The sequence below is a fragment of the Gopherus flavomarginatus genome, chromosome 20 (genome assembly GCF_025201925.1).
Source record: "Gopherus flavomarginatus isolate rGopFla2 chromosome 20, rGopFla2.mat.asm, whole genome shotgun sequence".
NCBI classification, from domain to species: Eukaryota; Metazoa; Chordata; order Testudines; family Testudinidae; genus Gopherus; species Gopherus flavomarginatus.
Window position 1 is genome coordinate 15882208 of NC_066636.1, and position 14650 is coordinate 15896857.

The 14650-nt window shown below is 50.0% G+C and overlaps 1 protein-coding gene across 1 annotated transcript in view; it reads left to right on the plus strand.

Annotated features, from left to right (window-relative positions):
• The window catches only part of FCER1G (Fc epsilon receptor Ig), a 32008-nt gene extending 23758 nt beyond the window's left edge, over positions 1 to 8250 (plus strand). Inside the window, exons 3-5 of the mRNA XM_050930008.1 lie at positions 1173 to 1220; positions 3836 to 3856; positions 4827 to 8250. Coding sequence (XP_050785965.1) covers positions 1173 to 1220; positions 3836 to 3856; positions 4827 to 4883 — 126 coding nt within the window. The 3' untranslated portion in view covers positions 4884 to 8250. The remainder of the gene's footprint in view (positions 1 to 1172; positions 1221 to 3835; positions 3857 to 4826) is intronic.
• The last annotated feature ends 6400 nt before the right edge of the window (positions 8251 to 14650 follow it).

Below are 14650 nucleotides of genomic sequence, written 5' to 3' on the forward strand. Positions count from 1 at the left end.
CCCCGATGGGGAGCAGAGGGTTACTGTGCCTGCCCTTCCACTTCAGAAACACCATGAGATTGGGAGGCTCCATCTCCTCAGCGGTTCGTAATTGTTCAGGGGACAAGGGCCTCTACCGGGCAAAGCTTGGGGAGCCTCAGCAGAGTGGTGCTGCTGGGGGAGTGGCAGATCCAGACCGAGGTGCACTGGCAGAGCTGTGGGGAAAGCTGGCCCAGCCCATCTCGCACCAGCCAGCACCAGTTGGGCTCTTGTTTTTTGGAGCAGCAAATTTACCTTTTGGAAAAAATGAAATCATAGTAAAAAGAGATGAGAAAGGCCAGCTCTCAGCACTGCTCTGCTCCCCTTGGCATCTCTGCTGGGTTATTGCAGAGGAGCTCCCAGCTGGCACAGCTGACTCCTACTCCTCCCTCCCGTCAGCTACTTGCACAGGGGGCGGAGAAGAGGTGGGAGGGGCAGACATGGGGGGTGAGTGGCGTATGAGACACTCCAGCAATACTCAGCTGGCACAGGGGAGAAGCACCCCTCCCTTCCAGAAAGAAGGGTGGCCCAATAGTTCAAGATCTTGGTGGGAGACCAGGAGCCAATTCCAGGCTCTGCCATAAGTGCATCTACGCCGGGGCCAGGAGTGCGGGTCGACAGGCATGGAAACAGCCATGTAGCCAGGGGTAGCACAGCAGCAGCTCAGGCCTGTGCCTGCCTTTGTACAAACCCACCGGGAGCCGCCGGGTACGTACTAGGGTGGCGAGCCCTAGCTGCCGGGGCTACACTAGCTGGGGTGGAGCTAGTGAGTGTCTGGCGGTCTGAGCTGGGACGCACGCTCCCTACTGCAGTGTGGACATACCCAGTGTGCCCTGAGGCAAGTCTCAGAACCCCTGTACGCTCGGGGGGACAGCCCTGCTCTGCCTCCCAGGGCTGTGTGAGGGAAAACATCGCCAGGCTTGGGAGACACTGTGCTACGGCAGTGACAGGGACTGTACCAGTCCCAGTGCAAAGGGATATAATTGCATGTGGTCCAGACTTAGCTGCTACAGTTTAGTGCAGCCCCAGGGCTGCTCTATAATGCTGGATATTAGAAGTCTTTCCCACCCCCTCCCCTCAGCTGAGAATCTGCCCCCCAAAATGTTTCAGGGGCTATTTGTTCTTTAATTCATGCTTTTCATTTCCTTTTTCAGCTCCAGGTTCGAAAAGCATCAAAAGCCGCCCCCAGCGCAGCCTATAGCGTACGTCCTTTCTGCTTCCTGTCGGTTACCCCTTTGCCAGGGCCTTGTGGGCATAGCTGTTACTTTCGTCGGTGTCTCATTGACCCTCAGTCCAACAGAGCCCAGATCTGTGGTGCCACTTTGGTTGTGCTGCACAGCACAGCTCTCCTCTGCGGGTCCACTGGGAGGAGTGGGGCCAAGGGCTTTACTGGGGGGGGTGTATTTTGTACGGGCACATCGAGGATGAGTTTGTTCTGTGCTGATGTTTGGGGCCTTATGCTGCAGTGCAGGGAGGCCGCGTGGAGCAGTGGGAAGCACTCAAGGGACCCAGATCCTAGTTCCAGCTCTGCCACTAATTCACAGTTTGCACCAGGCAGGGATAGCTCAGTGGTTTGAGCATTAGCCTGCTAAACCCAGGGTTATGAGTTCAATTCTTGAGGGGGCCATTTAGGGATCTGGGGCAAAAGTCTGTCTGGGGATTGGTCTTGCTTTGGGTTGGACTGGATGGTCTCCTGAGATCCTCTCGAACCCTGATATTCTATGTAAGCAAGTCAGTTTCCCTGTCTCTGAGTGTGAATAGTGGCACTGGCCAACCTTTGCAAAGTCCTCTGAGGTCAGTGCCATGTCCCAGGGGAGAGTCCTGGCTCTGTTCAAGTCCTGCTGAGGTTTAGCCTGTTCCCTTCATGCCCATTCCTGTTTTTTTCATTTGTCGTCCCATTTGGCTTCTGCAATCTTTAGCCCCTCCCTCGTCTGAGTGGGGTGGGGCTATTTGTCCTCAGTGGGTTTATGCCTCCCCCCTCGGGGGGCACCTTTCGCCAGCATTAAAAGCACACACACATATAAAAAGACAAGAGCAAAGCTGGAGGGGGCAAAGCCCTGGAGGAGTTGCTGTAGAGTGTCCCATGCTGCCTGGTGCATGGGCCAGGTAGGATATTTCTCTCCTCCTCTCACCTGAGCAAGGTGAAATAGAGCCTGGAGTAGAAACCCATGAGCATTTTGCAAACCCTCATTTCCATCCCCTTGGGCTGGTGAATGTGGCTCACGGTGCCTGGTGCCCACCTGCCTAGGCATTCCCCCTTCTCAGGCTGGAAGTGGTTTGTAAACCTTCAGTTAATGTGGTCGTGCCCCTGGTTTGAACCAGCCACCCCGACGTGTCCGGAGGCAGGTTGTGCTCAGGGTGTCTCCCTCTCTTTGGAAGCCTGGGAAGTTTCCTGAGAAATCCGGCCAGAGATTTGGGACTCCGATCCCCCCGGAGAAGAATCTAAGCTTTTGGAGAAGCCACCAAGTGATTCCAAACATCCTGAGGCTTGGGTGCCCCTAGCTGCAAAATGAGCCCCAGCCTGATTGGGGAAGCTGCTGCTGCTGGCTGTTTGCGCTAAGAAGATAGCGCAGGCACTGGAATAGGGCACGCACAGCAGTAGCCACCCTATTAGCTGTGTGAGAATAAACCACCTAGTACCATGTGCACCCCACGCCAAAGGAAATGGAGAGGCCTGCTGGAATGGGCAGCGTGGAGGTTTATAGCAAACACTTCATGCCAGACAAAGCTGATTTCCTTTTGCATGCACATTTGAATTTCCTGGGTCAAGAGAATGCAGCAGAGGGTGGATTTCAGTGCAGATTTTGACACATCCTCTTGTCAAAATCTTCCTTGAAAAGGCCAGGTAAACTGGCATGGAGGTGGCACTGTCACATGGCCTGAAAACTGGCTAAAGGAGTTAAAACAGGCACATGATTAGAAGCAATGGGCTGGGGGAGGAGGCAGGGATCAGTGCTATTTAATACCGTAATGGTCCAGAGGAAGAGGGCAAAGGGCACAGGACTGTGATGCATATTGGTACTAAGTGGGGAGCAGCTCTGAGGCCACGGGAGAACAGAGGAAAAATAGTGCAGACCTCCTGGGCTGGGAGCGAATCACCCAACGCTCAGACAGTGTGAGTGAGAGAACGCAGGGGAGCTGCCCTGCTGTGGGGTGCCAGCCAGAGGGGTGCAGATGAGAGCTTGCAATGCCAGTGTGATTTTGAACTGTGAGGCAGGAGGCACAGCTGGGAGGCCATACGCTCTTTCACGACCAGTGGCTTTGTAAGCACCTCACTATACGACATGGCGTTGTAAGCACCTCGGGGTCATGGAGATCCTGGCAAAGAGGCTCGTTCAAAGAGGAGTGGGGCCTGGAAGCATTAATGGCTGAGCGCGGCTGAGCGAACTCCATCTATCCAGTGTGGCTAGTGGGGGACAGGGGAACAAACGACAGGTGAAAAAAACCAAGACAGGAAGAGAATTTTGTGGGGGGTGGGGGTGGAAAGGGGTAGAAGGGGAAGGAATGGGATGAAAGAAAAAAACTGCAGGCCCAGGATAGTTCAGAATTTCCACTTCTGCATCCGGTCCAAACCACAGAGTGCAGAGGTAGCTGCAGAGAAAGAAAGAAAGAGAAAGAAAGAAAATTAACTTATTTTTTCAAGCTTCCAAGAGTTGCAGCTTTAGGCTGAGTGTCGGAGCTGGGTGATTTTGCGGACAGGCCCCGTCTCCCCCCGCCCAGTCTGTGTCACAACACAGTGTGGGGGGAGGAACGGGCTGTTTCTGTTATTTTGCTTCTTGTTCCTTCTGACTTATTTCTCTTTCTCTTTGTGCAACAGAAAGAAGAAGGGATCTATACCGTAAGTACCCAAACGTCCCCTCCCTCGTTTGCTGCCATGTGCAATCATTTGCATAGGACTTGGTCCCTTTCACCAGGTCCCAAGGTGCCAAGAAGATGCAAGTGATACGGGGGCTACATAGCAGAGCTGTATTTTGAATTAATTAATAGATGTTATTATATAATAACACTAGTGTCTGCCTGAAAGTCATCTCCATCTGATGACTGTTTTCAGTCCCTTTCCCATTAGGCAGGTATCCACATCACGAAACCACCGTTGGCACTAATTGGACCCCTCGCTGGAGGTCAGCACAAAGACTGAGATTCCCCATAATGCCCCTATAGGGCAGGGCCATTGCCAGGGGGAGATACTGCTGCTGCAGCCTTGTGGGTGACCAGAGGGCACGAGTCTTGGGGGTGCCAATTTGGTCCCTCTCACCAGCATGAAAACTCTGTGTTTTGGGTATTTTGGGATGGGTCCCGCAATGCAAACATCGGCTCAGACTCTGCTGCTTTGCTTATAGCCGGGAGCCCTTTTCTAGGTTCTTCTAGGCTATTGCATAGGGAGCAGGAGGTTTTTCTGGGCAGTATCACAAACCGGCCCCTGCTCTGTGCACCCGGTCCAGACATGTATTTACATCTCGTGAGACCTGCAGGGAATGGCCGAGACAGCTGCTGATGTTCTACCTAGAGTGAAGGGATGTCAGATGAGGCTGAGCTCTGGGCACATAAAGCAGGGAACGCTCCTGCACGGTAGGGAGGGGATGGACGACATGGGGCCTGGACAGGCTTTTCCAGCTCTAGTCTGACCTGGAGAAAAAACCCACCCTGCTTCTGGAGTCAGATTTGGAGCTCAGCCACCAACTCCATCTCTCCCAAAGATTTCACTCCCCTAGCCCCAGGCTTAGTTCATTTGAATTGTTTCATGAGTCCCATTCGGAATCAAAATCCTAATCCCCACCACCACTTCTGTCTCCTCTTCTTCCTTACAGGGGCTCAGCACTCAGAATCAGGAGACCTATGAAACTCTCCGGACCAAGCCCAATTAGAAGCCCAGTGGTATCCCCAGGCGCAGCCTCTGCAGAAGGAGGTTGAAGCGGGAGCAGGTGTCCCAAGAGTGATTTATATGAGTTCCTCCCCAGTCCCAGCAAAGAAACAACTTTGTTGAAACCAGTGGTTCCCAGTTGCCCCCACATGCTGAAGTGTTGGGGGTGGAGGTGTTGCGCCCCTGCTCGTTTATGTGGTAGACATCCCCCCCACAAGCTGTACATTGCTCCAAGACTCTGTAGGATCCGCTTTTCCTATCTCGCCTCTTCTGTGTTTCTGGTGCTGAAGACTTGTAGATGTTCTTTCCCTTGTGCCTGTCACCAGTGTCACACAGCAAGTCTCTGGTGAGATGAAGGTGGGGTTCCATGCATGGTTCCCTCCAGCAGCAAAGCACCTTGTCTACCCTCTACAGCCAAGAACTATAATGCAAACATCTAAACCCTCCTGAACATCTCTTGGAAACCCCTGGACCAATGGAGAATCATAGAATTGTAGGACTGGAAGGGACCTCGAGAGGTCATCTAGTCCAGTCCCCTGCACTCATGGCAGGACTAATATTATCTAGATCATCCCTGACAGGTGTTAGTCTAACCTGCTCTTAAAAATCTCCAATGATGGAGATTCCACCAACTCCGTAGGCAATTTATTCCAGTGCTTAACCACCCTGACAGGAAATCTTTCCTAATGTCCAACCTAAACCACCTTTGCTGCAATTTAAGCCCATTGCATCCTTGTCCTGTCCTCAAAGGTTAAAGGAGAACAATTTAACCTCCCTCCTTCTTGTAAAAACCTTTATATACTTGAAAACTGTTATAATGTCCCCTCTCAGTCTTCTCTTCTCCAGACTAAACAAGCCCAATTTTTTCAATCTTCCCTCATAGCTTATGTTTTCTACACATTTAATCATTTTTGTTGCTCTTCTCTGGACTTTCTCCAATTTGTCCACATCCTTCCTGAAATGTGGTGCCCAGAACTGGACACAATACTCCAGCTGAGGCCTAATCAACGCGGAGTAGAGCAGAAGAATTACTTCTCGCTTGCTCCCTGATAATGATAGTGTCTGTCCTGGGGAGCAGGGGATAGTCCCTTCTCTGTGCTTGTAAGTCACTGGCTTTGGTCATGTGTTTTGGTTGCCTTGATGGCTTTGCCTTGGCGCACAGAGGTGGCCCACACCACAGCATCTGGGCTGCTGCAGACAGAGACTTGATACTATGCCGGCTCCCTGCTCCATGTCTGCCACATGGCCAATATTTCCCTGGCCTACCTAGTGCTGCCACCTCCTTAGTGGCTGCTGGTTTACCAGTGATGGAGAAGTGGGTATAACATTTCCCTTAGATGACTTCATTGTGTGGGTTAAAGGGAGGCTCAGTTCGGACTCAGAGGAAAGGCATTTGCTAGGTTCTGCTGTCACCCTTTGGCTGGTCTTCCTTTGCACATGGGTAGGCATAGTAACACAGATTGATAAAGGGAGTGATGAGGCCAAGGATAGCACCTCCCTCTTTCACTGGAGATGTAAAGAGCTGAAAAGCCCTTGAAGCCAAGTGTTTGAGATCAGAAACAGAACTGGGCCAGACTGAGATGTTACAATTAGCTTTCACATCCAGGTTCCCAGTTCAAATCCCATCCAGGCTGGAGGCGCACAGCTCGTTGCCCTCTGACGGTGAATAAATACGCCCTGGGAAATGGGTTGGTAGGTTTCAGTCCAGGTCCCAGTGGACCAGGATGTACGTACTTCTGCTGCTGGTATCTGCGCTGCCTCAGGCCCATCACTAGACAGAGGGCCCCCACCTCCAGGGTGATCATTCAGCAATCCACAGCAGTGATGTACAGTACAATTTTTATAAATTATTGACAAATGTAGACTCAGATTTTCAGAACTGCCGGCCTGTGTATATTCGGGTGCCTGATTTGCACCTGCATTTACTGTAGTGCCCACACACACATTCCCTGCTCCCTGGGCGATGGACCATTTTTGTCCATGGAATTCTGAACTTCAGGGCTTTACATTTTAAAACTTCACCTTCACCTGCCAAGTCCCGAGTTCAAGGTCTGGTATTTTCCCTGAAAGAACTGGTGTCATTACTGATGGATAGGGCCTGGTGGTAGGCACAGGAAAGCGCTGGGGTAGATATAAGTCTCCCATAAACTCCAGCAAAAGAAAGACAGGCTCCTGACCTCAGAGCTTCGCAGGTAAGTTCAAGAGGACCCCTTTTCAAATATTAGGTTTTCACGTGCTATCTCATTTTGGGACCCGCTTAGCTATGGCAGACGGGCACACAGCAACCCTGCCAAAAGGTGCAATTGCAGCTGGGCATCAGTTGGAATCTTTTCATAAAAGCAACATATCTGGGTGTCGCAACTAGAGTAAATGCAGGGAATTTTTGACCACACCATTAGGGCTTAACAGAGCACATGATGGCAGGAGCAAATCATCCATCTGCGTTCCTGAGCCATCAGATCAAGGCTTTCATGTTTATAGTTGAATTCTGCTCCCTCCCCATTGCTCATGATCATACATGGCTTGTTTTGGGTATTGCCTCTGGAGCACCTTTCTCCCCTGGTCCAGCAACAGGCTCCAGAAACACCAGGAGAAGGTGCACATCAGTTTCTGCCAATGCTAAGACAAAATGTAGAAGTGTGCAGAGCTGTTTATCCTTTTAGGAGCACCTGGGTCTCTTTCTGCCAATGTAACCCTTCAAGACTAGACATTGTTTGTTTTTGTTTTTCTTTTAATTGAGCTGAAGGTTTAAAAATTTTATTTTTTAAAAAAGCTTTAAGCAGCGGTATTATGCCACATGACATTGCAATGCCAATTGGATGCTTGCATTTGGAGAAGATGGGATAAAAACCATTCTTGGGATGTTTATGGTAAATACCACTATTGCATTGGCATCAAGTACCACATCTATAGGAATGAATATAGCAGAATGTGTCATTGCCAGAGTTGGTGGGAGAATGGCAATTTCCTCTCAAGACAACTTTTGAGGGTTTGAGATTTAGTTTTGTTCTGCGTTGGAATGAAAACAAAACTTTGCAAACATTTTTGAAAATCAGAATTGTGTCAAAGTGTCTTTCTTCTGCTCAGAAACATCAGGTTTTCAATTCCGCTCACTCGCTCTCTGACCGGATAGTCCACCTGGACCTCAGAAACATTTCTTCAGACTCAGGACAACTATGTGAAATGTTTCGGCTTTGACTAAACAGCATATTTGAATGAAAAAAGTTTATTCTAAAATGTTCCAGCCAGCTCTAATTATCTCTGAATAGACAGAGTGCTACAGAAATTAAAATTTTTCCTTAATGTCTTGACTGTATTGTACTATACTGGCTCGTGTATTTTTTTTTGCTCATTAAAATGTGTATACAGGATATGGCGAGTGTGCGCACCTTTATTTAACTTACTTGCTATGAATGGCCTGTGATTTCCGTCTGTCTGTCTCAGTAGTCAGCTGACCTCTTAGGCTGTTGGTGGGTTTGTATGTGAGTGATAGGGATTGAGGCGGCACCCTTCAGCTTGCTGTTATGTAGAGCAGTGCAGTGTGTGTGGGAGTGGTGGTGTTGATTTGAGATAACCATCTCACCTCTGCGTCAATAGCCCCGCATGTTAAGGTGCAGACTTTTAGTGGAGACGTACAGCAAATGTCCTGACCAGTTGTGGTTGGCAGTGTGACTGGCATTTTTTTGCAAGGGTACCAATGTTAACAAAACTAATCTCCCCCGGCATGACACCTTCTTGTCAACTGTTTGAAATGGGACACCTCGATTACATTGGCCTCATTGCCACTACAAAAGTGATTTTTCCTCCCTTGGTATTCAACTCTTCTTGTCAACTGTTGAGAACAGCCCACTTCCACCTTAATTGAATTGGCTCATTAGCACTGACCCCTGACTTGGTAAGGCAACTCCCATCTTTTCATGTACTGTGTATTTATACCTGCCTCTGTATTTTCCACTCCATGCATCGGATGAAGTGGGTTCTAGCCCATGAAAGCTTATGCCCAAATACATTTGTTAGTCTCTAAGGTGCCACAAGGACTCTTCGTTGTTTTTGCTGATACAGACTAACACAGCTACCACTCTGAAACTGTTAACACTGGTATCCAGTGCTGGCATTTGGTAAATCCTCACTTTTTGGTGCCCTTTCAGGGTCAAGGCCCATCTCAGCTATAATATTTCAAGGAAGTCCATTTCCAGCCCTTCTCAGTTGGACGAAAACTTTCCTGAAGCTCACTATGAGGGAAATTTTTTCTGCAGATCATGAGATATGCATGGTCTCAGCCACAATCAGATTAAGGGCAGCATTTGGGGGCTGCAAAATCTGTGGGTCACCCCATAATTTAATGCCTCAGCTTCCAAGCAGTAGCTGAATCATAGAAGATCAGGGTTGGAAGAGACCTCAGGAGGTCATCTTGTCCAGCCCCCTGCTCAAATCACACAATACTACATGGCTTAAGTTCATTACATTTGCCTCTTCCTCAGCGTGAGTGGACACGCAGTCACCTTTGTAAACTGAGCTGAGATTTTCCAAGCACTTCAACCAAACCCCACTGTTTTAGGTCAAATATAAAACAGGTTTATTAACTACAGAAATCAATTTTAAGTGATTATAAGTCGCAAGTGTAGGGATCAAAGTTGATTACTCAAGAAATAAAAATAAATTTGCAATCTGAGGTGTACAAACTAAGCAGGATTTCAATCAAGCAATGTCTCACCCTGACAGATGGTACAAACAGGTCACGGATCTTCAGTATGCTGGCTGGGACTTTTTCCCGATTCAGAACCACCCTCCCCCAGTTCAAAGTCTTTGTCCTCCAGATGTGTTTCCAGGTGTTGAATTGTGGGGGTAGTGATGCCAAGTGATGATGTCACTTCCCCTCTTTTATAGTTTCTTCACTGTGAGATGGGTTAGTCCACCCCCAGGGCCTACACAACTCCTCCAAGACATCTCAAGGATAGTGGATTATTTTATTGAAGGGTGTTGGTGAGCCATTAATTGACTCCATTGTTGTACCTACAAGGCTGGTTGTGGGTTTTCCCAATCTCACAATGTATTTCAGTAACATATGTATTTCATCACCTAACACACGATAGTAGCCCCTACAATCCAACAGGATATTCATGGTCAGCAGATTGAGACTTTTAAAATGATCCCTCATGGGGCATACTTTGTACAGACCATCTCATAATTATATCACAGTGATGAATATGGGGAGTTCCAGGGTGCTACTCTGAGGTACAGAGTGTCACAATGTCATATTCAGGTTGCTATGAGAACCATAACATTGAATTTCCTGGCTTCTGTGCATTACGCTCTCGAGCCTACCAGTGCTGAATTAGCATCGGTTTCCTTGGGCGTATCTGACAGATCACACATATGCAGCTTGTTGCTTTTAACAGCACTGTATTTTGCCCTATTTTACCCATTAGCCCAACAGACAGCAGTGTTTCCAGCTCTCATGATTTTATCACTAGTCTCGTGATACATTTAGGTTAGAGCCCCAGCTCCCAGATTCATGTGATTACATGAGACGCTCAGGTTTCGTTTAATAAAGAAAGTTTCTAGCCCTTGTGACTGTGGAGAAAGCCTGAAGCTGGGAACTGAGATAGGCTAAAAAAACCAGAAGGCAAATAAAATGGACCCAACGTTCATTATTTTTTAAAATCTCAGGAATTTTTTTTTGAAACCTGACTGACGATTTTTGAAGGCTGGGGTTGGCATTACTGGAGGTGAACTCCATAGGGGTGGGGAGGGCTGATGCGCAGCACAGCTTGAGTTCATCCAACCAAGGGCTGGTCGGGTCTGATGTAGAGCTGCCAAATCATCAGTGTTTACTTCTGCATAGGCAGGTTCTAGTTCTTTCCGTCAGTATGATAAGGGCCTTAATCAGAGTGACAGGAAGAGAGGGAGGGGTGTGAGGAAGATGGGGGGATGATGGGAACTGAGTCACTTTCCATGACGCTGGGTTTCCTCTGAGGAGTTTGTCGTTTCATGCAATTATACATGTAACCTGGGAAAATTACACACTTCCCCGGGTGCCCCTGAGAGGCAATACTTCCCCACTTGCAAGCACAGAGTCTGCGAGTGGGAAAGAAATTTTTAATGAAAGAAAAAAAGTTACTCAACATAAATTAGGGAAAATGCCGCAAGCAGGATTCATAATAATAAAACTGAGCAGGACACTCACTCCAGAGTGCATGGAGCAGAACCTTCCACCTCATGTTCTTAAGTTCTACAACCAAAAGTTCCTTTACTGTGCCCTCCTCTGCTCCCTCACCAGACCCCACTCACAGGGGTTGTCCTTGGTCAGTGAGGACACAGGGTTCAGAGGTGCATCTGTGCGAGTTCACCTCCCACCTGGGGAAGGCACCTTGCTGCTCCGCTGGCCATCCCACCAGCTGCTGTTCCACTACGCCAGCTGCCCTCACTGGCCAGTTTGCAGACAGTCACCTTCTGCTGCCACCTACTTCTCTATCTCCAGCCTGCTTCTTGCTTGCATATATATACCTGCCCCTGGAAATTTCCACTACATGCATCCGATGAAGTGGGTATTCACCCAAGACAGCTCATGCTCCAAAACTTCTGTTAGTCTATAAGGTGCCACAGGACCCTTTGCTGCTTTTACAGATCCAGACTAACACAGCTATCCCTCTGATACTTCTCTACTGTGACTGTGGCACAGTTTCCCCGCAGCTCTCAGTGATTGTCAGCTCATAGCGGGACAACTTCATTACTAAGCCGGCAGGAAGGAAATGCTGTCCTACCCTAAGTGATTGCAGGCTTCGTGAACACTTAGCAAAGCAAAAGACTCCTCATGGAGCTTATTTAGCTCTATCTTTGAACAGTGGGGAAGGGCAAGTTACACCAACTTTATATAGAGCCTACATCTCCTGGTGGGAACATTTGTCCCCAATCCCTCTTACTTTCACAAGGGTCTGGCATTCAAGCCCCTGGCTAAGTGAGTTCCTTTCAGCTGAGGGTGACCCCTCCATTGGGACAAGCTCAGCACAGTTCTGCTCCCCTTTAGTCATACAATGAAGATAACAACATTGATAATGACATGTCACTATCCCTGCATTCAGGACTAGAGTGATTTGTAACCCAACACCAGCCAGAGTTGATCACTTTGGACAACACCACTCTGTCTGCTGGATACCTATGTATAGTAGGTGTGCTCATGGAAATACAGTTTGCTCCTGAAGTCTTCCCCCCTCCCCAGCTAGCAGTCAGGGGAGAGCTCATTCAGACCCTGCTTACATACAATACAGGTCAGCTTCGGGGCTGGATCTTAATAACCCTTACTGATGTGAACACTCCTTGCCTAGGGGTGTGTTGCACCTAAGTCAGTGAGGCCACTCGGCTGTGTGAGAACTGCAGGCCCAGCGCAAAACTCATCACTAATAGGAGAGAGAGCGAGCAAGAGAGAGGAATTCAGAGGCTCAGACTAGGGGGGGAGCAGAGAGGTTTTCCTCCAAGGTTGGAAATCCGGTGGAGAGTTAAGTGAGTCAGAGAGCGGCAGCTGTGCAGAAGGGTCTTGTGCTACTAGTGGTGCCATAGTGATGAGAGCTAGAGGGATGCCAGGCAAATTGAGGGAACAGGCTGGGGAACAGAGGAAGGCCTGGAGAAGGATTTCAGCAGAGGCCGATTCAGGACTCTGACAATGCTGCAGAAGTGATGGCAAATGGATTCCCTTCCAGGTTACGGCAAGGTTCTGGAGAATGGGAGGCATGAGCCAGGGAAAGGAATAGAGAAGAGAGGTATTATTTACTGCATAAGCAAGAGTGCCCCAGTCCAGGCACCGTGCAAGCATACAGGTAGATACACTCCCTGCCCAAAGAACTTGCACTCTGAGGATATGGCTAGACAGTGGTCACAGCGAGGGATTGCAGCTCCAGCTGACACAGCTGAGTTAGCTTTAATCTTGCTAGCTCGAGTCCAGGACAGGCACAAGGACAAGCACTTTCTACAGCACTGTCCCAAGGCCTGGTCTACCCTAGGAACTTACATTGGTATAGCTACATCTTTGAGGGGTGTGAAAAATCCACACCCCTGAGAGATGGAGCTACACTGACCTAATCCCCGGAGAGGATAGTGCTAGATCGACAGAAGAATTCCTCCATCAACCTAGCTCCTGCCTCTGGGGAGCTGGATTACTGCCTCTGGGGAGATGCCTCTGGGGAGCTGGATTACCTGCGTCGACAGAAGAACCCCTCCCATCGGCATAGATAGAGTCTACACTGAAGCACTGCAGTGGCACTATAGCACTGTAAGTGTAGACATACCCCAAGAAAGGCAGGGCGGTGATAGGAGGCTGCTAAATCTGCCTCTGGGGTGCTGGGGGGGGGGTGGGTTCGTTAGTGTCAAGGAGTTGAGCTGGGAAGCTCTGTATAGCGTAGCTTTGATCACTCATTGACAGAGTCAGCGTCCATGAAGAGGTGCAGAAAAAGGACCATGGCAGCATGTTTTAGAGAACGGCGAATGCTTGCCAAGGGTTTGCATGGCAGCCCCAGCCCTCTACACCCAGTTCACCCAAACTCCATCCTGCTCCTATCCACCAGGGCTGTGCTGAGTATGACTCGGTGGCTGAGCCCCGCAGGTCTTTGGGGTACAGGACTGTGGAGCTCCTCAGTCCCCTGCAGGCTGGCGTGGGAAGGTTCCCCACCCGCCTGGCCTTGGTGGCGGATGAGTGGTTACCGCTGGCTGCCACGGTTTGAGGCATCGGTCCTCCCACGTGAGACACAGCTAAGTGAAGTGACCGAACCCGCTGCCAGGCTGTAAGTCAATGGCAGAGCCAGGCACAGACCCCAGGAGTCCTGGCTCCCCACTGCCTGTTCTTACCAATACCTATCACCCAGCCCAGACCCTGCCACCACCTCTGGTCCTCTGCGTCCACCGCTCCCATCTCCTGCTTCTTCCAACAACATGGCGCCTGACTCTTCCCCCTCCCCCACCACCTGGCTGTCACCATCCTTCCTCCTCTCTAACATTGACTTCTGGATCTTTTGGCCTCAGGCCCTCCCAGCTACTAGCCTCCCTCTGCCCCTCTCCTTTCATTGGCTGCTGCCTTTTGGCCTGTTTCCCTCCCAATAGGAGCGTGCTTTGTTCTCCCCACCCTAACATCCCCCCCATCGCACCCCTGCTGTTACGGGTCCGTCCTCCTTCGCTTCGCCGAACACCACAGGTACAACCGCTACCTGGAGCTCCTCTCCTGCACCTCCACCTCCCACCCCGTCGGCTGCCTTCCACCTCCTCCGCTTTCTTGGAACTGCTCTCCCCACGGACTCCAACAGCCGCTTGTGGCCAAACCTCGCAGCTCAGGCACATTCTGCCGGATGAGGACACTCTCCTTCTGGAATTCTTACTCTTCCCAGGCTTCCCTGGCTCTTTCTTCTCCGCCGCTCTGACTGGTGCATCAGCATCTCATTTGGTGGATGGCTGTGCCTCAGGGGTGAAAGTAACTTATGAGACTTACCAGTACTGCCGGAGTCCTGCATGGGGGCATGGCCTCATCTGGAAGAGGTGTGGCCTCTCAAGATTTGAAGGGCCTGGAGGTCCTGCTGCTGCGGGGAGCTCTGAGCCTTTTAAATCCATCCCCAGCCCGGCTGCCGGAGCTGCGGGTGGGATTCAAAGGGCTCTGGGCTGCCCGCAGCTGGGGGGAGTTCTGAGTCCTTTCAATCCCTGCCACAGAAGCTGGTGCAGTCTGGCACAGTGTACTGGCTCTTGCTGGTACTCCATACTGGACCATACTGGCTTACTTTCACCTCTGCTGTG